General features: G+C 41.7%; 2 protein-coding genes and 1 pseudogene across 13 annotated transcripts in view; all 3 read right to left on the bottom strand.

Moving 5' to 3' along the window:
- Positions 1–12,778, bottom strand: part of gsk3ba (glycogen synthase kinase 3 beta, genome duplicate a) — a 34,265-nt gene extending 21,487 nt beyond the window's left edge. Inside the window, exons 1-5 of one of the 3 annotated variants that reach the window (XM_028990975.1) lie at positions 12,496–12,778; positions 12,087–12,392; positions 8,958–9,151; positions 7,020–7,103; positions 4,002–4,112 (exon numbers count right to left, since the gene is read on the bottom strand). In XM_028990975.1, coding sequence (XP_028846808.1) covers positions 4,002–4,112; positions 7,020–7,103; positions 8,958–9,151; positions 12,087–12,174 — 477 coding nt within the window. In that variant the 5' untranslated portion in view covers positions 12,175–12,392; positions 12,496–12,778. Of the gene's footprint in view, positions 1–4,001; positions 4,113–7,019; positions 7,104–8,957; positions 9,152–12,086 lie in introns of all 3 variants that reach the window. The other 2 variants (XM_028990976.1, XM_028990977.1) reach the window with 2 other exon arrangements.
- On the bottom strand, positions 8,307–8,425 carry LOC114797518 (uncharacterized; annotated as a pseudogene).
- A 685-nt stretch (positions 12,779–13,463) lies between the features above and the next one.
- Positions 13,464–24,197, bottom strand: gpr156 (G protein-coupled receptor 156). Of its 10 annotated transcripts, none has more exons than XM_028992134.1 (11): positions 23,569–24,197; positions 23,354–23,495; positions 18,663–18,820; positions 18,302–18,432; positions 17,987–18,122; positions 17,790–17,900; positions 17,582–17,707; positions 17,403–17,498; positions 16,972–17,208; positions 15,705–15,860; positions 13,465–15,407 (listed from the first exon to the last, which is right to left on the bottom strand). In XM_028992134.1, exons 3-11 carry the CDS (start codon positions 18,777–18,779, stop codon positions 14,292–14,294), a joined length of 2,226 nt encoding a protein of 741 aa, XP_028847967.1. In that variant the 5' UTR covers positions 18,780–18,820; positions 23,354–23,495; positions 23,569–24,197; the 3' UTR covers positions 13,465–14,291. The 10 variants fall into 10 exon arrangements, with proteins under 10 accessions (XP_028847969.1, XP_028847967.1, XP_028847963.1 ...); XM_028992130.1 differs by lacking the exons at positions 23,354–23,495; positions 23,569–24,197 and adding exons at positions 20,230–20,425; positions 20,667–22,104; XM_028992136.1 differs by lacking the exons at positions 23,354–23,495; positions 23,569–24,197 and adding an exon at positions 20,667–22,105 and having other exon boundaries at positions 13,464–15,407; positions 16,972–17,058.
- Between the last annotated feature and the right edge of the window lie 1,167 nt (positions 24,198–25,364).

Raw genomic sequence — 25,364 nt, forward strand, 5'->3', positions numbered from 1 at the left:
GAGCCAAATGAAATATTTAATTGTCATCTTGGAGTATGCCCATGCTATCAGGGAAGAAGAAATTCACTGATTTGAATAACCTCGTCATATTCAGATGGTCAGCTGACCTCTTTGGTGACAAAACGTTGCTGATCCAGACCATTCCTGGTGGTCTAGTGGTTAGGATTCCATAACTGTAGCTTATGTGGGGTGTTCCTGGTACGCAGTGGTCAGGACCTACCAATTGTGTTCCAAGGAACTGGTGACAAGGTCGCCAGGAATCACAACTGGAAGATGACAAGTGTCGATGTTGGAAATCCTTGGGTCCTGCATTCATGTGAATGTTACACATGCCACCTACAAAGTACACCTCTTCATGGAAATGTCAAGTTTTGCATATAACCACAGTTCCCTGAGGACGAGAAACAGAAGAAGTACTGGATAGGCACACCTCTGTGTGCCCAGCTGAAGACACCATTAAAATCCCACCTATAGGCAGGAGATGGGACAATGGGTGAGGGTCCTTTTACCCTTCAATAAAACCACCTTTTTCTGCCATCTCCTCTCAGTTCAGAACCGCTTTTGGTCCACAGCTGGTACAGATCCTCAAGAAATCCACCCAGCTTTGGAAACTGCACCAGTGAGGGCATTGCAAGGTCTTGCAGCTTAACAGATCTCTGACAGGTGGGAAAACCTGAGGACCCTAACACTGCCTTACTTGCTGCTGCCTTGGTTCTTGCCTTCTGAAGAATCATTTAAGGTCCAAAGCACAATTCAAACGATGGCACTGTCAAAAGGCAAGAAAGACTGTCCATTGAATCCACCACCAATATAGAAGACCGCCCAGCTACTCAAGCCAAGGGATCATTTCTCAATGTTCTCAGATCATCATCAGACTCTAATAGCAGTGATGAAGAGGATGAGAAGCAAAATGGATTTGCCATGGTGGAGAGCAAATGCAGCAAGACCTGGCAAAGCTTGCAAAGTCTTTTCTGAGTATTCCAGCCACCTCAATGTCCTCAGAGCATTTGTTCTCTGGGAACATTGTCTGAAAGCGTAGGGTAAGCCTTACTTCTGACCAATCAATGAAAAATCAACAGAATACTCTATTCCCAAAAAAATTCGATAGTTGCAGCCCTACCATTGTTACACTTGACATGTACACAGGCATCTACTATCCCAGCCACCCGAGTTTAATCTATTTCTGTTGCTCTAGATCCTGGTTCCTGGCCATGAGCTTCTGACAGGACATCCCAGCATGAAATGAACCAGAGGGTCACCATAGCCATAAACACCACAACAGCTACAGCTTCAGGCATCTTGAAATGGACCAGTAGCATTATAAATGGACATTTTTCTTTCTTGGATAAATCATTACCAACACTGCACTGACACCAATTGCAGGCTCCTTCTACCCTGGAAGTGGGTCAATTTGTGAGTTTTTCCTTGAGTGCAGAAGAGTCAAGTGTGGAGGGTGTCAACTGTAAGGCCTGTCAAAGCCCAGTGAGCCATACTGTATGTAATTTTGGGCTCTATAGTGTCTCCCTGAGGGCAACAGGCCAAACAGATCAAAGCCAGGGTGCGAGCTGTCCTTGACTATTTTTTTTTCTCTGCTGAGGCATCGGGAGATGTACAGGTCAATCAGGGAAAGGAGAGGGCAGCCAATGATCTTCTGTGCTGCCTTTTCTACTCTTTGAAGCCTCTCTCTGTCTGCCATGGTGCAGCTGCCATACTATACTGCAATACAGTATGTCAGCAGGCTCTCAATGGACTAGCAGTAGAAGGTCAGTAGCAGATTGGAGTCCAAGTTGAGCTTCCTGTTATGTGAGCTAGAGCATCAGACAGAAAAAACAGAGGACAATGTGTGTTTTCTCTGAACGCAAACAGATCTATGCCTGCCCTGCCAAACCCAAACCCTGCCGATTTGACTCACCACTTGTGAGTGGAGCCTCCATTGCCTCACACAAGGGCCCCCTCTGGAAAGGAGATGTATAAAGGACCTGTTCAGAGGACCCAGAATGTGGGTGACTCTCAGAGTAAACACAGATCCAAAATTGAATGTGAGCCACCATCTCTCTTTTGAACCACAAAATAATGGCTGTACCAGCTGCTCTGTGTGTTCGTGAAAGGAAAAAGCTTAATGGCGTGTTTGTATAAGAGGCTGCATATTTTGACTGAGAATCCCCACGCTGTTGCCTAAAACCTGGGTTTTAACCACCACAGCGAAATGCAGTGGCCATGTCCAGAACTGCAAGAGTTAACCCCGAAATCTGCTCAACCCAGGGCGACTATGTGTATGCATGCCAGTTAACCATCTGGGCAGCAAGACTGCCCATAGGAGATGCAGTGGGGACCCCTGCTGAGCCTGTAGGGGATGGCACAATAGCGAGAACACAGTTTATTGTATTTTTTACACAACATGCAAACACAAAATTCTCTTTTAATACAGAGTGAATATTGTCCTCAAACCTCTGAGAACAGAGACTGGGTGAAGGATGAACAGGTGCTAATGTGAGGGAATCCTTGTGTGGGTGCTCGAGAGACTGCAAGAGGGTAGAACATGTCCTTTTCGGACAGAGACCCAAATAATGGAAAGGCTGCGGTTAGGAGGATGAAGGTTTCAGAGGCTAGGTGGGGGTTCTGTGCTCCAGACTGACTGACAGGTGTCCTGCTTGGGAGGTTCAGATTTCAGCTGCACTATCCCTGCAAGGAGATGTGGAGCAGCCAGTTTCACCAGAGGCACAGGTGCAGGCACTGGGAGCACACTGCAGGTTTTAGATGGCTGCCTTCGCATGTCATCCTGTTTGTGAACTCTAAATTCGCCAAAATGGCGTTGGTTGACTGGCCAAATAAACCCATTGAGGAAAGTAGCTTGTCCGATCACAGGCTATCACATCGCCTGGAAGAGCATTCCACCTCTCAATGAAGTAGGGCGATGAAGGATGTCTCCTTTTCATCCTAATGAACCCCAGGGGTTGAATGAGCAGCCTTCCTCGTCAGAAGCTCGTTGAATTCCAGTTTGAGAGGGCTCTCCTTGAGCAGAGGCCAGTCAGGCCAATGTAGCAGGTGGCAAGAGTGGGACGAACCCCACATATTGCATATTTCCATGTGCTCAGCCCAGTTCAGAATTCCTTTCACCCAGATTTCCCACCCTGGCTTTGAAAGCTCCTTCATCAACATCCTTGAAAGGCTCAGTAGATTTGAAGAACAGAGTGTCATCGAGCACCACAGCAGCTAGCCCCAGTTCAAGCTTGACAAGTCACTCGCAGCCAGTCTGAGCTGGCAACAGAACCCTTCAGCCGAGACTGTACCACTCTATCCCTGGACAATCCTTATCCTGGAAGGAAAAGCCATAGACCCTGAGTCGTTAATATATAAAATCTCAAATGTCTTTTCATTGCGACATTTAAAAGTCCATTTAAAATGTAAAGGTGACAAAGAATAGAAATCTATTGAATCTTGAATTATATTGCAACACATGTTATTTTTCAACACAGATATTTAAATGCAGAAAAGTGAAAAAAAATCTACAGCTTGATGCATTCGAGCAAAACAGGATACCATGTATATCAAACCTGATGAGCATCTAAGAGTTGACCCCACCTACTGTATCATTCCAGAACATGGAATGATACATGTTCTAAAATTAACAAAAAATTAGACAAATATAAATCTTTCCTAGTTATTTAGACTTTTTTCATTGTGTCAGCAAACAATTAGGAAAATATAAAGCATTCTAACTCAATATAGTTTTTCTGTATTTTTTTTTCCAATGAAAAATGTCAATATAAATCATAAATTATTAATCCATGAATGAAAAAATGTAAATGCTAAGTGTTCTTTTATCCCTTTTCTGCAGGAAATACATGTGAGCAGTACTGTACTATCTGGAATTTTTTTTTTTTTTTTTTACACCTATTGTAATTTTTAAATTAAACAATGGCATGCTGCAGTGAACACAAAAGACTGTTGACATCACACATATACACGCACACAGTGAGAGGACCGTAAGAGCGCCATACCTTCACGTAGACCATCGGGAGGGTCTGCTTGGCCCTGCTGTAGTGTCTGGCCACTCTGTAGACCGTCTCAGGAACATAATCCAGAACTAAGTTCAAATAAACCTCATCCTTCTATAAGAATGCAATCCAGAGAGAGTCAGACAGATTATTTAAATTAGGTTTAAAATCCTAAATTCCTATACACCTTCATACAGAGCCAACCAACTCAGTGTACCCAAAAATTCAAAATTAATAGTGATAATAGACAGAGCAAGTAGGAATTAAAAAAAATCTCTCATTTAAGTATGTTACAATAAATATTTGCGACATTTAAATTCTTATCAGTAGTTTATGTCATACCCGTTAAATGGCATACCCGTTTATGTTACGCTTTGTACCTGCTTTTGCATGACGGCAAGAAAACGTTGCATGCAGCGTTTATTTGACGCCACCCAAATGCACAGCCGATTGATCACCGGTGTTTAACGCCTGTGTGGACATTTTGATTTGCTCCAATGAGCAGAAAAAAAAGTCGCATTCAGTCAACACTCACTTGAAACCACGAATGCAAGAAAAAATGCCTGGTTCAAACATCGATGTGAACAACGTATTTGAAAAAATAATGTGAACTCCAGATCCACATTTCAATGATTAAAATTTTGTTAAGGCAAATAATCAATCAGGAAATCGTTATTCTATGTTGTAATGAAATGAAAAAATGGGACAATGCATTTTGAGTGCATTGGTAACAAAATAACTACAGTTACACCTGTATAGGTTTCAGATGATTGGGGAAAGTATGTGAACATATATTTAAATGTGGATATCGTAATTGCGATTTTGGCTTTGGTTCGCAACATGTTAAACACATAGACACACTCTCTCCTCTCACCTAGTACTGTGTGTTATAGGTAGTATAAACAGTATGCAATATACAGGGAGTGCAGAATTATTATGCAAGTTGTATTTTTGAGGAATCATTTTATTTATTAAAACTCATATCAAAGCTGAATGTTATTAGCTATTTTAGGGGGATATCTGTGTGTGCAGGTGACTATTACTGTGCATAATTATTAGGCAACTTAACAAAAAACAAATATATACCCATTTCAATTATTTATTTTTACCAGTGAAACCAATATAACATCTCCACATTCACAAACATACATTTCTGTCATTCAAAACAAAATCAGCGACCAATATAGCCACCTTTCTTTGCAAGGACACTCAAAAGCCTGCCATCCATGGATTCTATCAGTGTTTTGATCTGTTCACCATCAACATTGCGTGCAGCAGCAACCACAGCCTCTGTTCAGAGAGGTGTTCAGAGAGGTGTACTGTTTTCCCTCCTCGTAAATCTCACATTTGATGATAGACCACAGGTTCTCAATGGGGTTCAGATCAGGTGAACAAGGAGGCCATGTCATTAGTTTTTCTTCTTTTATACCCTTTCTTGCCAGCCACGCTGTGGAGTACTTGGACGCGTGTGATGGAGCATTGTCCTGCATGAAAATCATGTTTTTCTTGAAGGATGCAGACTTCTTCCTGTACCACTGCTTGAAGAAGGTGTCTTCCAGAAACTGGCAGTAGGACTGGGAGTGGAGTTTGACTCCATCCTCAACTCAAAAAGGCCCCACAAGCTCATCTTTGATGATACCAGCCCAACCCAGTACTCCACCTCCACCTTGCTGGCGTCTGAGTCGGACTGGAGCTCTCTGCCCTTTACCAATCCAGCCACGGGCCCATCCATCTGGCCCATCAAGTCTCACTCTCATTTCATCAGTCCATAAAACCTTAGAAAAATCTGATTTTTCTTGGCCCAGTCTTGACGTTTCAGCTTGTGTGTCTTGTTCAGTGGTGGTCGTCTTTCAGCCTTTCTTACCTTGGCCATGTCTCTGAGTATTGCACACCTTGTGCTTTTGGGCACTCCAGTGCTGTTGCAGCTCTGAAATATGGCCAAACTGGTGGCAAGTGGCATCTTGGCAGCTGCACGCTTGACTTCTCAGTTCATGGGCAGTAAATTTTTGCCTTGGTTTTTCCCACACGCTTCTTGCGACCCTGTTGACTATTTTGAATGAAACGCTTGATTGTTCGATTGTTTGCGATTTTAAGAGTGCTGCATCCCTCTGCAAGATATCTCACTATTTTTGACCTTTCTGCCTGTCAAGTCCTTCTTTTGACCCATTTTGCCAAAGGAAAAGAAGTTGCCTAATAATTATGCACACCTGATATAGGGTGTTGATGTCATTAGACCACACCCCTTCTCATTACAGAGATGCACATCACCTAATATGCTTAATTGGTAGTAGGCTTTCGAGCCTATACAGCTTGGAGTTAGACAACATGCATGAAGAAGATGATGTGGACAAAATACTCATTTGCCTAATAATTCTGCACTCCCTGTAAATTTGTCCAACGGGAAATACCACCACAGAAATATCTACATTATGCGTACTTGCATGAAATTTACCCCCCCAAAAATCACACACATACATTGACTTTGAAAGTGGAGATTTCTATGTTTTATTGTTTAAATGTGCACGATTATGAAAATACGACTTCCTGGATGCGGCAAACATTGTGGTTCGTCCTGGGTAAATCCTATTGTGTGACTCACTAAAAGTGGCTGTAATTCTGCACCACGGGTGAATTTCGGAAAAGAGACTTCAGATTAGGGGACCACTAAGACCTAAATATAAAAGCAAAATTTTATAAAAAGTCATATTAGATTCTGAAAGTCTGTCAAATACAAGACCCATTGGCAAGACCTTTATGTTATCATATTTTAGAATCACAGAATAATCACAATAAATATTGTGCATGTTCATGGCTACTTTGAAATGTGTAAAAAGTTTATTATACAGCTTTCTGCTGCAGTGCATCCTTGTTACCCTTTCAAAAACAGTTAGAAAAATCTGATATTTCTTGGCCCAGTCTTGACGTTTCAAAAACAGTTCAATTTAAATTTACAGATCAAATTATATACCGTCTATGGTTCAAACAGTCCATTTATTCAATGCCATATCACAAAGCTCTCACCTTATCTCCACTGGAGTAGAAGAAGTAACGAAGACGCACAATGTTGCAGTGGTCTAGCTTCCTCATTATCTGAAGTTCACGATTCTGTAAGAAACAAAGACGTATGAGAGGATCATTCTTCCTTGGGACAACATCTGGCCTCATCTAGTCAGAGAATCAACAGGGCTCAATCCAGGGAGATCCATCCAGGGTACAATGTCTTCTCATTGGCTTAACGTTGATGGAAGAGCATACATGCATGTGAGAGCCACACCACCAAATGATCCAAGAGAGACCTTTTTCCCTATGCATGGGTGTTTTTTTTTTTTTTTTTTTTTTTTTTTTACAAAGAGGAGTCACCTGCAAAAATCTAATCGGCCTTTCTGGACTGTAAAAAAAAGTCCCTCTCTCGAGTCGTATCTTATCTTTTTTTTTTACACTATACCTTTCTTTCCTCCAATACACTGACACTGTTTATCTATACATCTTAAAGTATCTATGCATCTCTGCTAAACTAGACTGGCAGTGAAATGGTAATAGTGGTAATAATCAAGATCCCCATAAGATTTGCTGCACACATTTTTGTGCAGGTTAAATATTGAGGATAAGTGCATGTGTTCACACACAATTTTGGCTTATTTTGATATTTTTTAAGGAAGGAAAAAGATCTGAAACATGAAAAAGCAAATGTCTTGCTTCTTACTGGGTGGTTATGGTTGTCTGGAGTAGAGTGTGATTTAGTGAAACAAGGTGCATAATGTGAGCCAGAACACTAAACCTGGAAATAGCAGGATGACAGAAATGACAGTCAGACTAAAAATTCCCTGACCATGGAATTTCCATGACCTCCCATATAAAGAAATGTCCAGTATAACGTTTGGGAAATAAGCAGAAAGGGGCATTTAAAGGAGTTATAGAATTCACAACTACCTTTTACGTAATTGTTGTTGAATATAGGCAGCTTGGTGTGTTCAATGGAACTCCATCTCCAAAATGGAACTCCAAAAATCACATCAGCCTAAATAAAATACTAATTCATAATGAAAAATTACATCAGAGAGGAAACACCACATTCCTTGTATAATCTCTGTGGTTCATGCAATAAACAACCATAAGGTCTATGTCGTATTTTAAACCAGAGATTTTGGAGGGTGGGGCCCATTCGTGAGGTGAGAGTGGATGTAGCCATGGATTTAAGGCTGAAACAATTATTTGAGTAACTTGAATGGTTCAAATACAAAAAGTAAATTCTTTGCCTCAAGTCCACCGATTAAGTCAAAGTGAAGTGATTGTCAAATGTGATACACAGTAGCACAGCACCTAGAATTCCCAGGCAGTATCCCATCCAAGTACTAACCAGGTCCAAGCCTTCTTAGCTTCCGAGATCAGACGAGATCGGGCGTTCTTCTGCTGGTATGGCCGTATTACTGTATCACTCCTGCTTTGTAGACTACTGCGCAGCCCAGTTATCATTGTTTTACATGGACTATTTTAACTGAAGTACATTTAAAAGTTTTAAAGGGGTTATAAAATTTACAGTATATTGAAACATTACATTCAGTTTTAATGTGGTACAATTTATTTTACTCTCTATGGCAATGCCAGAAAAATAAAATATTGGTATTAGAATTAATTTTATTTAATTTCAGCTCAGTGAAGCACTTTAAGCACAAGCACTTTTACAGTAAGTTACCTTTCTTGTAGAATTGTGCTCCAAGTAAAGAACTTCATGTTAAGTCGATATTGTCTAAAACACTCCTCACACAAAACCATGCTGGTTTCGCCTTGATTCAACAGAATTTTGCCAACAGGGAATGTGTCTCTAATGTACACATAATAACCCTATAAACATGGCTAGAAATACAATGAAAACACTGAAAAATAAATGCACACATAAAGTATTTCTAGAACCTTGTCTCCATATACTTCGTGTTCATTATACACTCATTTCCACTTTACCTTAAACCTCTTGTCCTGCAGGACCTTCTTGATGGCAACCAGCTCCACAGAGTCACAGAGCTTCGCCTGGTAGACAACACCAAATGAGCCGTTGCCGATCACCTTGGTGTCAGTGTAGCTGACCTCCTGTGGCCGGTCAGGACCCTGGCCTGGAGTGGCCACCACAGTGGTCACTTTACTGCCATCTTTATCTCCTAGGAGAGAGGAGAATGTAATCAGATTGGTTTCTGTGCACTGAGTAGTTGCATTTAGAGCTAATAAAACAAACCATAGTTTCAAATTAGTATAATTTTAATTCTAAATCATCAGCTGAGTCAAGAGAAAATAAAGATGGAACACTGATGAAAATGATCTTTTACAGTGATTTGGCCATCTGAGAGAGGCTGTAGAAACAATATTAACCCATAGTACAAAATCCTATTAATAAACCTGCATCAAACTGCTATATTATATAACTGCTATAAATGAGACCAGGGAGCATTACTAGACTCAAGATTCAATAGAGGTTTGTCAACAGTATACAGAGTATTAAAATACTGTTTCACACAGAAACCCCATAGTGCAATTGTGCATAGTGCAACAAAAATATATGTACACAATATTGTAACATTACACAAGAACTTGGTGGCCTAGCAGGTATTAATTGGTGGCCTAGCGAGTAAGGAAGCGGCCACATAATCAGAAGGTTGGCAGTTCAAATCCTGAACCGCTAAGGTGCCACTGAGTTCCCCTTGATGAAGATACCGTGCCCACACACTGCTCCCTGGGTGCCTGTCATGGCTGCCCACTGCGCACTGAGGGTGATGGTTAAATACAGAGGACACATTTTGTTGTGTATCGCAATGACAATCACTTCACTTTCACTTCAGTGTTTGAGGTAAAAAGAGAGTGCCTAAGGTTACAGTCACAGTGACTGTGCTGAAACAGTTTGACTGTCGACTCTGACCTGTTCTGTAATTTCATTGGTCTGATATTACTAGGTTAAATGTGTTGGTGGCAGGAAACTAGTTGGCCTATAAGAGTCCATAAACTAGCTGCATTGTTCTAAAAGAATGTGAAGTAGCGAAAAGTCCCGAATTTAGAATATCTTCAAATTTTATTTATTTATTTCACTAATTCTATTCAAGAAGTTTGTATAATGAATACATTCATTTCACACAGACTGATATATTTCAATTGTTTATTCCCTTTAATTTTGACTAATGAAAAACGACTAATGAAAACCCCAACTCAGTAGCTCAGAAAATTTGAACATTGTAAAAAGGTTTCCTATTGAAGACACCTGGTGCCACACTCTAATCAGCAAATTAACTCAAAACACCTGCAACAGCCTTTAATTTGTCCCTCAGTCTAGTTCTGTAGGCTACGAAACCATAGGGAAGACTGCTGATTGTCCAAAAGACGACCAATGACACCTTGCACAAGGAGGGCAAGACACAAAAGGTCATTGCAAAAGAGGCAGGCTGTTCACAGAGCTGTTTCCAAGCACATTAATAGAGAGGCGAAGGGCAGGAAAAGATGTCCAAAAATTGTACAAGCAATAAGGATAACCACACCCTGGAGAGAATTGTGAAACAAACCCCATTCAAAAAGTGGGGGAGATTCACAGAGAGTGGACTGCAGCTGGAGTCACTGACATTTGAGAGACATGGTTTTCAGCTGTCGCATTCCTTGTGTCAAGCCCACTATTGAACAACAGACAGTGTCAGAAGCATCTCGCCTGAGCTAAAGACAAAATGGACTGTTCTGCTGCTGAGTGGTCCAAAGTTACGTTATCGGCTCAAAGTAAATGTTGCATTTCCTTTGGAGGTAAACGCAGATTAACGCAGCTATATACCAGCAGGTTTAAGAACAGATATCTTCCATGCTTTTTATTTACATTTACAGAACTTATAAGACGCCCTTATCCAGAGCGACTTACAATCAGTAGTTACAGGGACAGTCCCCCTGGAGCAATTTAGGGTTAAGTGTCTTGCTCAGGGACACAATGGTAGTAAGTGGGATTTGAACCTGGATCTTCTGGTTCATAGGTGATTGCGTTAGCCGCTATGCTACAACCACCCATTTTATAATCCTCATACATCTACACTCATACACTCCAAGTAACAACTTTTTTTGATACTCGTCTAGTCATCAACTATTACAACAATTAGTCAAAATATAAAACAACTCATTGGATTATAAATTGCACAACTATAGAATAATATACACCGTCAAAAGTGTACTTATGTGTCATGGGATTGCCACATGCAAGTGGTGGTAGCAGCCTAGTTGGTAAGACACTCACCTATGAACCATACGTCCCAGCTTCAAACCCCACTTACTACCATTTTTTTGCTCCCTGAGAAAGATGCTTAACCCTGAGTGTCTCCAGGGGTACTGTACCTGTTTCATGCTCCGCCATTGAGGATATAACTACTGTAAGTTGATCCGGATAACTACTGTAGGTTGATCCAGATCTCCTAAATACTGTAAATTTAAATACACAATTCTATGCTGTGGGATCAGCATGCTGCTTCCGGAAAAGACATCACATGTTGAACGCACTCCACACTATGTTCACCAGTCAATTGGAAAAAAACTGATGGGGTGTGAACGTGCCATGACCACGGGTTCTTCTAAAGCATCAGGAGGAACAAGGTAAAGAAGTAACATGTGGAATTAGCATCTCCTCACTACCCTACAGCTGGCACAGACCATACTGTGCCTGAGGTAGGAATGTGTCTCCAGTATCAATCTATTGAGTTGGACGTTGCTTGAAATGTGACAAATCATACTTTTCAGATCCTATCATAAATGGCTCTGCAGGATCTTGTAGGTTGTTAATCTTTACCATGTGCATCATGTCATAATCGTACTGCATAGTCATAGGCACTTTCACAGAAGTTTGAAAAGGTCACAAACACTATTATTAAAGCTTTAGTGATTTACAGGGATATTACACAGATATTACCACAAACATCTCAGGTTTAAAGAAGATTGACTCAGATCTACACCATTCTAGATTATATCAGGTGTGGCTTTTAATAGTTCCTCTACCCCAAGCAGAGGAGATGGAAAAGGCCGGACACACTGGCGATTTTACACCGTCTAGACTGACGGTGCAGGAGTAACCGCTGGAGGACTTACTGCTGACTTTCATGCTGCCGAAGGCGGAGGGCTGCGCCACCGGCTTGCAGCTCTCCGCAAAGGAGGTGGTCCTAGGCCGTCCTGACATGTCCAGCTCCAGGATGTTTAAACCTCCCGACTGAGGCGTCGGCGAGAGTTTCTTCACTAAATCTGCAGCAGAGCTAGAAACCCCACTTTACACCATTGTTCTCCTTCCTTCTTCGCTGGAGAAATAAGGCCCCAAAGGCGCGTCGTAGGTAGAAATGGTGTTGAAAGTGGCCTTTTCACAGCTCCCCGTCATCTATCCTGACACGTTTATACGTCTCCCTGGACGTGGATATAAAACGCTCATCAGCAAACATTTTATCTGAAAACAACAGAAAAATCAGCTTTTCCCCGATTCTTCACACTATGGCGGAGACTCACACACCCAGCAGCCGCAGAAGCCATGGCGGCTCCTTGCTCTCTACTCTAGTAACGATTTAAAGCACGGTTTCACAGCTGGCCGATTCACGCCGCCGGCCCCGTGAAGCTCCATACGAGACGGTCGCGCCTGGACTCAGAACTAGATTCCCCTTGTATTTCCAGCTGCTGTCGCTGGTTAAAATCCCCTCGATGAGTCACAAATGGTCTTTTTTGTTTTCTCCGTCGCGCCTCGCTCCCTTTGTCACGCCGAAGACGGGACGTCCTTTGCGTAACTTACGGGCATTGAGTACAGTAGAGTACAGGGCTAGCGCCGGCCTTACGTAAATCTACTAAATCCAGAATCGTAAAATGTCGCTGCGACTAATCTATCCACGTTCTAGTGTGGGCGGAGCAGGCGCGGTACAGTAGACCAATGGGCTTTTGCTCTCGCCTAACACATGTGTAATTTGCCAAACGCTACCACTTGTCTTCAGAAATTCGTCCAATGAAAGCGGATTAAGGGGCGGGACAGCAAGGCGATTGGCTGCGCTAACCCATTCAGAGTTGGCAGAGCGGGAGAGACGCACTGATTGGTTGCTGGGCAGCCATGCAGGACTGTTGCTGGTCAGCTAAACTGAGTGTAGACTGCAAGTATGGACGAAACGGCGAGATATGTTACCATTTTAAAATACTAACTTTTAGTCATGTAAAAGAGCCATTCTAAGACTTTGTTTTAATAGAGCTAAATTTAGTGGTGATTGTGACTTAAATTACACCTTATTTTATAGCGCCTTCATTAAGTTGTTATGTCACAGTGGCAGGAACCCCAGTATAGAAATGATGATGACAGCTTGTTAACTGTAGTCAACATATTGACAAGAATCTGTAGGTAAAGAGTATTTTCCACACTTAACTAGACTTATACTCAGGAAAGGAGGAGCTTGAATAACTACACTGCAGATACTGGCAATTCAAGACATCTTCATAAATATTTTTTTATTTGATTCCATTACAAGTATGGACATAGTTTGAAACATTAGATTATATACATCATATCCACAAAGTAGTTGCACAGTAGCCTCTAAAATTGTAAGTAATGTATATTTATTTCAGTGTTTAAAAAAATTAAGTCTTATGACTCGGCTCTTACAGGACCAGCCATGTTTCTATTGACAGATCAGGAAGTTGTTTTTTTTTACTGGCCACTGTGTCATTCAGACATTTGCAAATTAATTAACCACAATGATGGCAATTAAGAAGATCCTGCTCATACATTTTGCACACAAGCATTCAATATTTACATTTTCTTCCAGATTCCATTGTATCGATATTAAATTTGTCTGATATGGTTCTCTGAGCCATACTAGGGAGTCTCCAGTCAACACACTTTGTGGTTCATAACAGGCAGACTGGACCTTCATGAACAGCCTGTTCCAGAGAATATCAACAGTCATTCTTCCCACTTCTGCCTTACTAGCTTAACTTAAATATTCAATAATAATACTTTTTAAAATCAAGTGCATCAAATCACAGTGTTGGTTTGGATTAAATATTGTTACACAACACGGTAGGAAGTGCAATACAGCAGAGCTGAGATAATGTCAAATACCACAAATGTATATGTAAAATAATGCAGGAATGGACAAATGATTTCATAACTAAGGATAATTACGGTTGACTATGTTAAATGATAACCCAATAAATAAATAATACAAAATACAGAAACATGTAGACACAATTTGTTGACGAGAGGGGATACTGTACTCTATGAATAATGTCATGTTTTAATACTGTTGTCCACTGTGTTTGTCATGTTGGGGTTTACACAAAGGTGGGTTGGAGGTCTTCTTTGAAGTTGACCACTGGATGTCCAGGGTTGTACTCCTCCTCTGACTCTGTGTCAGATGTTTCGGAGGTGCAGGCAGAGGAATCGTAGACTGTGTGTCGACATGCGGCACAGCATGGTCTACGGTAGCTGTAGTCTTCTGAACTGGAGTCAAAGTCCGAGTCGGAATAATACGGTTCCAACTTCTGTCTGGAGATCTGAAGGCACTGACTGGCCTGTCCCAGTGGGGGCCCTTTGAGAGAATGTCCTGAATAAGAGGTCACAGAGTACCTGTGGGGCAGTGGGCCTCGTCCCTCCCATAACGACCCATGTCCCCATCCACCAGGTTTCACATCAAGCTCCCCTTCTTGAACTCCTCCAGGACTCTCCTCGCTCCTCCGAGGTTGGCTTCTCACCTCTGGTTGTTTGGTGTCCAGCTCATTGTGGTGCACTGCTCCTGAGGATAAGAGGAGAAGAGGCCTGGCTTTCGAGGTATAGAAAGGGGGTCGACGCTTGCGCATGGCGTAGGGTGATATGCTGCAGTGGTACAAGTCATACAGTAACCGGGGGGAAAGATGTGAACCGGTGGAGTGGCAGGAGATGCTCAGATCCTGGACAATTTCCCGTAGCTGCTCACTGCTCACAAAGACCTGCCTGCCGATTCCCTTAACATCTGGACAGCGCATAGACTCTCCCAACAATCCTTCTGCATGACTTGTATAGGATGATGCAGGAAGATGAGGAGAACATGTCAAAGATTCAGCTTCTGAGCTCTCTATGCTGCTCCTCACCATCATTAGCTCTGCTTTTGGCTGCGCAGAATCAGCAGGAGCTTGTGCGGTGAGAAGTGACTCATCCAGAGAAGAACTGGTGTTTGTATGCACCACTTTGGAAGTAGCCACAGGAGTCCCAGGCAGAGACACATACAGCTCTGGGAAAGGAGGAACAGGAAGGGAAACAGGCTGAAGCCCTGTGGCCTGTGTGGGACAAGAGCTTAGGTTTGTTGTGGAAGAATCCCCCTCCATGATGGACCGACTAGTCAGCACCAGTTTCAGGAGCTTGTCCTTGGCATTGGTCACCTGCTCCTGCAGACTATCAATCATCGCATCCTTCTGCAATGTAGACAGACACAGGGATCATGCACCACAAGTACCTAATAAACACAAATCATAACATGTACATGTACACAGTAGAAGAACAGGTAAAATACCTAAAGGCTAAAACATCTCGACATACGGGTCAGTGACGCATCAAACAGGATTGTTCACACCCATTCCTGAAAGCCTTTTCTAATCAGACTTCACACAGGCTTCCCCAGAGATGAGTGCTGTTCATCTTCTCATAATGTGATTAATCTACTTCTCCCAGACAGACTACCCCATGGAACAGAGCCTTGAGGAGGACCTCACTTCAGTGATGAGCCGTTTCATGTTGTTGTTTTCCCCCATCAGATGATAAATTTCGTCCCCGCTGCAAGTGGATCGCAGACTCTTGCTTGGACTGCTAAAGAACCGGGCCAGCTGAGTCGTGCTGCTTTCACCTTCAAACTCTCTCCACTGTGTAAGCTAGAAGGTTAAGTAACAAGATTGCTGATTGAGTCAAACGTCAGACATGAAATACTCTCTGATAAAATAGGCCTGCATGCAAAAATGTGATCTTCTTGTCCTCAAAAAGTATTTTCAAATTCATATGGAGAAGTAAAAATTCCCCTTACTGCATTGTTCACCTTCCCACCTTTTCCTGTTCATTCAGAATCATAGTGATGATTCAACAACAAAGGGCCACTATAATACACCTATAATACTGTCTTTACAATTCAGAGCTAAACAGAGCCTCTATTGCTGGTTATCTGTATGTTGTTGAGGAGGAACTAAGTAACCTTTTCTATTGGTGTTGAATTATTTGTGACACTCAGATGACTGTATGACTGACAGCTCTCAAACAGCCTACTTCCTTATTCTGATGGATTTTAACCTCTTCCTGTCAACACGTCACACACCCCAGTGTAGCACAGTTTCCATCTGCTCCCTTTCTCCTGTGCTCCCCTGCCTTCCCTATACGGTCCTTGTACACAGGATATGTCAGTGACATCACAAACGTGGGAAGCATGCCCGCTACCAACACCAACATTCGGGTTATTAAAACTCCAACTAATTGGTGATTAGTGGACTAGTATCAAGTTATCCCCTAAATGTCAATCAGTCACATTATTACTGCAATAGGTTCTAATTATTCCTACCCATTATTCTTATCCTTTTCCATTTAAATTACATTACCAATTTAAAGGGCTTGTCTCTGTGTTTGCATCAAACAGCGCTGTGCGAATTAATGCTGCAGAAGTGCAAATCACCCCCAGATATCCAGACAAACTGTAACCGCATGTCTCAGTGCTAACAATCTGTTCTGTGCTCTGACTTTAGTCTCACTTCCTCATCAGTGCTTTTCTCAGCCTCAAAGTCCTATTCGGACAGATTTAAGTGTAAATGTGAATTGATCAGGTGATGAGAGTCTGAATAATAGAGATGTGCTAGTAATAGTTAATAGTATATAATAGATTATATATGGAGGGCTTGATGACATTATTGCAGAATGAAATATACACAACCATTCACTCATGTTGGAGCTCATGCATAAATATAGACCAGCCGAAAGGCAGTGTAATGCATCAGAACCTACCTGTGGCACAAACAGCAGGCAGTTAATGACCAAAGTAGAGATGAAGATACAACCAGACACCACGCTGTAGACCACATTGGGCCAGGCCTGGAGATAGAAAGACACCGGAACAACCACAGCTGTTGACGTCGTCACCAGGCACACAGTGGCCATGATGGTAAGGGACTGATTAACTGGAGCGAGGCTGATGTTGCTGGTCAAGCCAGCGAGATAGGTCCCATAAAGGAGCAGACCACCCTGTCAATCAGTAACAATAGAAAATCAAATCTGAAAGTTTGAAATGTTTATTTTATATGGTTCAACGCTAAATCTGTTTGCATACTTTGTTTAGTAAAAAATGCAAACAATTATTTCAACTATGAGTAAAAACTAGTAACACTAATTTCCAGCTTTAAGATATGAAAAAGATGGGCTTGTATGTAAGTTGTTACCTTAACCACAGACAGAAGCATAATCCACAGGTCTATGTAGTGTGAGGAGCATGTTTGTGTTTGAGAAAGGGAATAAGAGACATCCAACTTCATCACCTAGAAAACAGTCATAATGCTTGTAACCAGTTCGAACTTTAGTTTCATTGCCAAGTCTACTAACATATAGATTCATTCATTACCTTCACAGCTGCTCCAACAGACCGAGCACATCGGATTGGGTCAGTTAACAACCACGTGCCCAGAAGTATAATGTCCACTGCAACCAATAGCACCACAAGGCCTATCAGCTGTATGTCTCTGATAATCTGAAAAACAAGACATTGTTACAAACCACTTGCACAACCAAAAAGACAAGAAAAAGAACATGAGGGACATGAAGTAACGCACCACCCTCTTGTCTGGAACGCGGTGAGTGAAGACTCTGTAGAGCCGCCATGTCTTCCCAAGAATTGGTCCAAACACTAAAGAGCTTCCTATGCACAGAGTCCAAATGCGTGCCTGTACAGCACATGAGCAGAAACATGGTATATTATGACTGAATTCCTGTCCCTCTGGTTTGAGGGTGGGTGTGTGAGGGTTTGTACCTGTAGAACAACATTAGTCTCTGTTTCTTCCACCGTCATCTTTTCTTCAATAGCGAACAAAAATCCACTGGTGTAGGTCATAACACTTCCACATAGGGTCATCACGTTCAAGTTGGGGCTGGACATCTTCACAATCCTGACACACACACACACACAGATAACTGTTAAGTCTCAGGAAGCATGTTCCTTTCATGAAGTCGAAAGCTGTCCTGCAGACAAGGAGGAAGATTTGTGAGTGGTGAAGATAATGAAACTGAAGAGGAAAAAGAAAAACAGACAGAAGGACAGAAGTGAAGAGAGGTGCTGCAGTAATACCTGTTCTTTCTGAATCGCAGGGTGAACAGAAGGAATAAGAATGCCAGTAAAATCCCACCACAGAGCAGAGTCCACACCACCACACGCAGAACTGGGGAGAGAGAAGTGCCCTGTGTTGTAGCCTCTAATTTCTACACACACAAAATAAAAAAATATATAAACAAAAATCAGTTAAATCTTCTTTAAAAGCTCCTGTCACATTCCCCTTATAGCTAAATAATATCAAGAGAGTTTCATGTCCTAGTGCAGCAGTAACTTCATTTGTAAGGAAGAGGTATGGACAGGGTGGATTAAGGCTTTAAATTAAGCTTGTGTGTGTGTGTGTGTGTGTGTGTGTGTGTTTATGTGTGTGTGTGATTACCATTAAGACAGTACAGAGTCTTTGCAGAATCTCCCATCCATCATGAGTGTGGACTTGTGGGATGATGTAACATGTTCCTGAGTCACAGCGAGAGCTGCAGCTGGGTCCAGGCTGCATGACTGGACCTGCACCTGCACCTGCCTCAGCACATACACGTCCTGAGAGGAAGAGAACAAACAGCTTTTCAGCACCTTCATTAGTACTTCTGCACAACTACTATACTGGTCTTTCTAAATATAAACCCAACATATACTGTAATCTAACATATTGCATACAGCGTGTCTCAATGGGCTTTGACAGTAGACACCCTCCGCACTTTGACTCTTTCTGCACACAAGGAAAAACTAAAAAACAAGAAAGAGAGAAACCTTGGGAAGGAGTGTTTCAGAGAGGGACGCCTTTCCAGGGTAGAGTGAGCATGCAATAGCTCTCTGATATCTGATGATGAAATATCTGCATACATGTAGCAAGGAACTTTATCAGCAATAATTACTTGAGTTACATTAAAATGCTGAATTTGTTAACCCAAGCCTGTCACTATAATAGCTTCATTCATTATTAGTAAACACTTATCTACATCATTATTTCAAACTTTGTCAATGAATACCTATTATTCCTTTTGTAATTTTTCTATTCAAACCCTTTTTGTCTGCTAAATGCTGTAAATGTGAATCGACTAAGACATATCCCACCAGCAGGAGACACCATCACAGGGGTTACATCAACTAGTAAAGTACCACTTCAGGGAAATAGGACTACAGGTTCTTTGAAATGATCATTGTGGGAACTGAGTACCATTGAAGTAAAAATGAACATTAAGTTTCCCTTCCTGCAGGCCAGAGAGGAATTTCCGACCATTTTCCACTTAGGGTTCAGCGCTGACAACATGGGTCCGTTGGGCTCGCCACAGGTTTACAAATCAATACAGGAGAGAAATCAAAGGAGCGCGAATTGGACCTCCTTAATTATATAATGCTGGAATGCTTAATTATTTTGTGTTTCTTTTAAATTAATATCTATTCGTTTCACAATGGGCGTGTGATTTGTCCTCAACTCCAAGGTCTTTAGAACCAGTGCTATAAATTAGTTTTTCTTTTTTATACCAACATTCCAAGAACCCGCGACAGCCCCACGTATGCATGCTCTCTGCTTTTACACGTCGTTACTTTGGTCAGTAGTGACTGGCATGAGAACTGCTCAAAGTTATTAAACGTATTAAACATGTACCTTTTTATAAAAGCACACGATCCTCTTGAAAAAAAGAAAAGAAGAAAATGCGTAAAATAAGAGAGCGGGGTGAGGACTCCAGATGGGTAATATTGAAACATTCTTCTCCAGTAATCCGTTTAGCAAGAATTTCACTTATTAGTTTATACCCCACATCAACTTACCATGCAGTTGACAGATCCGAAAGAAAAATTATTTTACTGAACTATAACAAGTTTTTTTTTTATGATTTCTATTCTGAACGTTTTTTCCGCATTCCAATTTTCCAGCTTCTAAATCCGAACATGAACCTGATCCACCTCCTGAAATGCAGCATGCAGACTCGCGGAAGAACACAGACCTGGGAGAAATGGAGGTGTCAGGCAGGCGCACCGGCAACCTTCTCGGCGCCCGTCCGTGGTTCCATCTTCCGCGCTCCCCACTTATACTCTCAGTTCCCACACCAGCACCCGAACTAGGACAGCTCGCGGTTAGCGGAGCGGTAATGTCATTGCTGGGTAGACTGCAGGAGGAAGCTTCGCCCCGGGGCGCACTGGCTACGTAAGTAAATAAATATTCAGATTCATAACTCCAGACATCTCATAAAAGAACGACGCGTCTGAAGGCGTCTCATGGCCACGTAACGTAACGACTGTTGAAATAAAATAAAAAAAGCACTTCCATGGCACTACCTCACTGCATATTAAATATCTGAATCTCAAAATACTTTAAGGTCATTGTTATGTCTTCTGAAGATAAAACCCACATGAAGGAAGACTGATCAATATAAGTCAGCACCTGTCATGAAAGCGGCTCCTCATCGCTCTGTCCTTCAGATTAGGCCTGAGTTAATGCAACCAGTCGATCTACTGGAATGGAATGGGTGTCCAGGGACTGGGCGATTCATCAACCTGCACAAATAAATAAGGACCAATCCAAACACGCAGCCTGCTGAGTGGAAAGAGTTTCTGTTTCCAAGTCTCCACCAACCAAGCAGAGGGCGTGCAAGAGGGAGGGTCAAAGCAAAACATTTGGTCTAATAATTCCCATCATGCCCTGCTACATAAGCTGTTATTAAAACTTGACAAAGATTAATGATGTGTGGCTGCTCACAAGATGATTCCTGGGGAGGGAGTGTCATACCTTCTGGCATTTTGAGAAAGAAGAGTGTGCGTTTCATAAGGAACAGTAAAAAAGAAGACAAAAACTCAATTAGAATTAGACGTGAATGTAAGGTTTTCCACACCTGACGGTGATAAGACGGTGAGTGGCAGTGGTGGCCTAGCGGCCATGGTGCCACTGAGATGCCAATGAGCAAAATACTGCTCCCTGGGCGCCTTTCATGGCTGCCCACTGCTCACCAAGGGTGATGGGTTAAAAGCAGAGGACACATTTCGTTGTTGCAGTTGCTGTGTTTGCAGTTATCATTGCTGTGTTGTGTCACAATGACAATCACTTCACTTTCAATTAATAAAGTACAGGATGTGTCCTCTTTTCCACATCTATGCCCATTTCCTCCTTCTCCAAGATGGTATTTGTTTAATTTGTTTATGTTCAAGGTCAAGTGAGCTTTATTGTCATTTCAGTTCATGTGTATAAATGTATGCCTTCTGTGTCATGTCCCCATCCAGTCATTAGTCTTTTGTTTCAGTGTTTGAGTTTATTATTAAAATTCTTTGTTTGTTAGTCATGCCTTTGTCCTGTCATTATGACACATTCACATAATTTTCAAATGGAGACACATGTCTGCTGAGATGTGTAAAGAAATAAGCAAGCACCGTATTAAAACACTCAATCTGATGTCACCTGGCATGAAAAAGGCATGGCACAATAAATGTTACAGGAATCAACCATTTCTAAATTTATTAACACCAGTAGATTACTATTGCAGTTACATGTAAATATTGTATGTAATGTTACAGAAAACCCCAAAATAATAGAAAGAAGAAAGGGAAAGAGGAAGAGAGAGTAAAGCCAGGAGCCAAGCTGCAAAGCGGCAGCCTGGCCATTGAGAAACAGGGAGACAAAGAAAGACTCAGAAACTGGGGGAGGACCCCCAGCTCCCAATGAAAGCATGTGAGCTCCCAATGAAAGCATGTGAGCCCCATTTGACTCCCAGGAAGTTGCCACAGACCAATCAGGATTTGTTTTTTGATGTTTCTGTCTTGTTTCTTTCTTGTCGTAACACCTCAAGCCATTTGAGGGCTTTTCACACCTCTTGTTTTGGGGGTGTCTCAGCTTTACTTTACTTTACTTTACTTTATTTTACAGACGCTTTTATTCAAAGTGACTTACAGGAGGAAGACACCAGCAATTCTCGTTCAATATCTATAGATTTTGAGTTTACAAAAACTAAGAGCCCTGATAAGACCTTACTTGTCAGCAAAAAGCATGCTCGGAGATTGTTAAGTGCTAGACGAAGAAAAAATTATATACATTTTGTGCAGTGTGTACGCATGTGCGTGTGTAAGTGTTAGATTTGTCTGAAATACTTTTTGAATAAGCGGGTTTTCAACTGCTTCTTAAAGGTGGTGGTAGTCTTGACTAGTCGAATGGAGGAGGGCAAGTTGTTCCACCAGCCAGGGACAACAACAGAGAATGGAGCTTGACAAAGATACAGGCGGGGGACCTTCAGGCAAGACAAAAAACACAAAATGCCATGGACCTGGGATTTCCCGGTGTATCTGCAATGATCCTGCCGTGTCTTTTGTCAGATGTCTTGATCTTTCAATTCTTGTCTGTTTCACAAAAACTTTACAAGGAGCTGTCTGTACACATCAAGGCAGTCTTCGTCAGATAGACATCAAAGCCTTATTGTGACCAAACAGTACAACCAATATGCCAACGAATTAAACTGAGCTCAGTGTACAGCATGGTGCTTGATTTCAGTGTCAAGATCAAATTTCCCTTTTTAAATATTTCATTCATGTCAACCAGACACCTGCCTGTTTCAGACACTAGGATGTGTGTTGTGCAACAGCTGTTGACAAAGACAGTACCTTAAGATAACAATTTCAAGGTGATATCCTCATATTTCCTACATAGAAGACATAAACACTGGAGAACTATAATACAGGAGAGCTGGAAATTTAAGCAAGTCCAAGATACTGACAAAACATTAAGGGGTGCTACATACACACACAGCACACTTAGAAACATTAATGATGATAATCCACTTTAAATTAAGTCATGTGCTCAATGCATTGTGAAGAATTCATTAAACCTGAGACTCCCTGACAACCTCACATGCATTAGCTGGGAGCATGGCAGGATTAGCCTGATTTCCAGCACTTAAGACCAGGCATGCTGCGAATGTGCTCTGCAGAGCCAGAGGAATACAGCAGAACAGTCGGCTAACAGTACATAGGCATTCAATTGAAACAATTCTCTATTAATTGGAAAGTGAAATAGAAATTCAGTGTCAATCAGAAAATAAACTAATTTCTGGCTCCCATCCAAAAAGAAAGTGGTGTTGTTCCACCCACCATAAAACAGCTTGAAGCATAATCCCTCCTTCCAATCCTTCAGACTTTCAAGATCTTCCGTTCACTGTGTCATCTGTTCAGGTGTTTATCTCGGCTATTGCAGTGTCTTGACTTAAGGCTCATTTAGGCTTCTGTTATACGTCTGGAAACACAAATAGACAGTAGGTAGGAGGTGTAACATGAGCCCTTTTCATAAACATATCGGTTGTCCAGACCTGGGATCCATTACTCGGGTCAACTCCACCCACAGACCATCACTATCACTACCACCCTGCCAAAAGGGTCTGTTTTTACTTCAGTACAGCATATCCTCCGAACTAGAGGCTCAACATCACTACAGTATACCGTACTCTCCCTATTACAGGCTCAACTTCACTACAGTATACCGTACCCTCCCTACTACAGGAGTACCCTCCACACCACATCAACACCATTTAAGTGGCTGTTTTCTGCAGAAGGCAACATAGCCTCAAAGAAACATATTCACATTTGTGCATTGCAAAGTGTCTGAACAAAAGGAGTGAGAGAGATTGTCTGCAGTGTAGTGTAGAGAACAAGTTCTGACACTCAAACAAATCCTGTTAAATTTAATGATTTGTATTGTTCTTTGTTTTTTTTATTTTATAAATTATTTATTGTCCTGGTAGCTCAGGTGGCATTTTTTTAAGTCTATACAGTCCCTGACAAAAGTCTTGACCACCTGCTATTAACCTGCTATGAACCTGACATTTAATTAGTCAACTGGTGTTAGGAAAGCTAAAACCCTACCAAATGATGTATAATGCATTGAAATGATATATAATTTAATCAAGACAAAAAGGTAAATTTTTTGGCAAGACAAAAGTTTTGTCGCCTATTCAGAAATTGAACAAATTTACTGCAAATACAAAAATATGTCAGCAAATTAAATAGTGGTGCTGTGAGATCCAAATTTAATATCTTTAAAACTTCCATGAACTTGAAGGACTGCATCCATGCGGTTTGGCACGATTCATACAATTTATTGATGAAGTCATCAGGTATAGCAGAGAAAGCAGTCTTGCATGCCTCACAGAGTTAATCAATATTCTTTGGTTTCGTCTTCCATGCTTCCTCTTTCATCCTACCTCACATATGCTCAATGATGTTCATGTCTGGTGACTGGACAGGCCAATCCTGACGCATCTTGATCTTCGCCTTGAGGAAGTTTGATGTGGAGATGGAAGTATGTGATGGAGCACCCTCCTGCTGTAGAATTTGACCTCTTTTATGGTCGGGAATATAAAAGGTAACTAACATTTCTTGGAATTTCAAACTATTGATGTTGCCTTTCACCCTGACTACATATCTCTCACACACCCCCATACTGGATGTAACCCCAGACCATGATTTTTTCGCCACCAAACTTCACTGTTTTTTGGGTGAATCTCAGATCCATACGAGCTGCAGTTGGTCTCTTGCAATATTTGCGGCGACTGTGGTGTAATTCAACAGAAGATTCATCTGAAAAATCCACCTTCTGCCACTTTTCCAGCATCCATCCTTTTAGCAGGCTGTGGGACTTGGCAAATGCCACACGGTTTTTCAATTGTCTTTTGTTTAGTGCTGGCTTCTAATTCGACCATGGCCATTTCGAGACAGAATCCAACAAACTGTTCTGGTTGACACGGGGACTTCAGGTGGCCAGGTCTCGTGGAGCTCTGCTGCAGTGGAAAATGGGCTGGCCTTGAATATATACATTCATGAAATAACAACAACAACATTTATATAGCATTTATTTATAACATTCTTATATAGCTCAAAATTACATACAGTATGTCTCAATGGGATTTGACAAGCCCTAGAGTTGACTCTTGACCCTTCTGCATACAAGGAAAAACTCTACACAAAAAAAAGAGATACAGAGAGGGACCCCCTTCCTGGGTAGAGTGAGCCTGCAAATGGTGTCAGTGCAGGGTTTGTGATGATTTGTACAATAGGAAAGAAAGAACGAAAAATAATAATAAGTTCTACAGTTGTAGGGTTGGAGAGG

Source organism: Denticeps clupeoides, chromosome 9 (assembly GCF_900700375.1).
Source record: "Denticeps clupeoides chromosome 9, fDenClu1.1, whole genome shotgun sequence".
In the NCBI taxonomy this organism is placed as follows: Eukaryota; Metazoa; Chordata; class Actinopteri; order Clupeiformes; family Denticipitidae; genus Denticeps; species Denticeps clupeoides.

What these genes read in the sequence shown, in the direction of transcription:
- gpr156 (XM_028992129.1), bottom strand. An exon ending in CTGCGATTCAGAAAGAACAG is followed by an intron (nt 18,123 to 18,301) that starts GTATTACTGCAG and finishes TGTGTGTGTCAG; the next exon opens with GATTGTGAAGATGTCCAGCC. An exon ending in GCGTTCCAGACAAGAGGGTG is followed by an intron (nt 17,708 to 17,789) that starts GTGCGTTACTTC and finishes CTTGTTTTTCAG; the next exon opens with ATTATCAGAGACATACAGCT.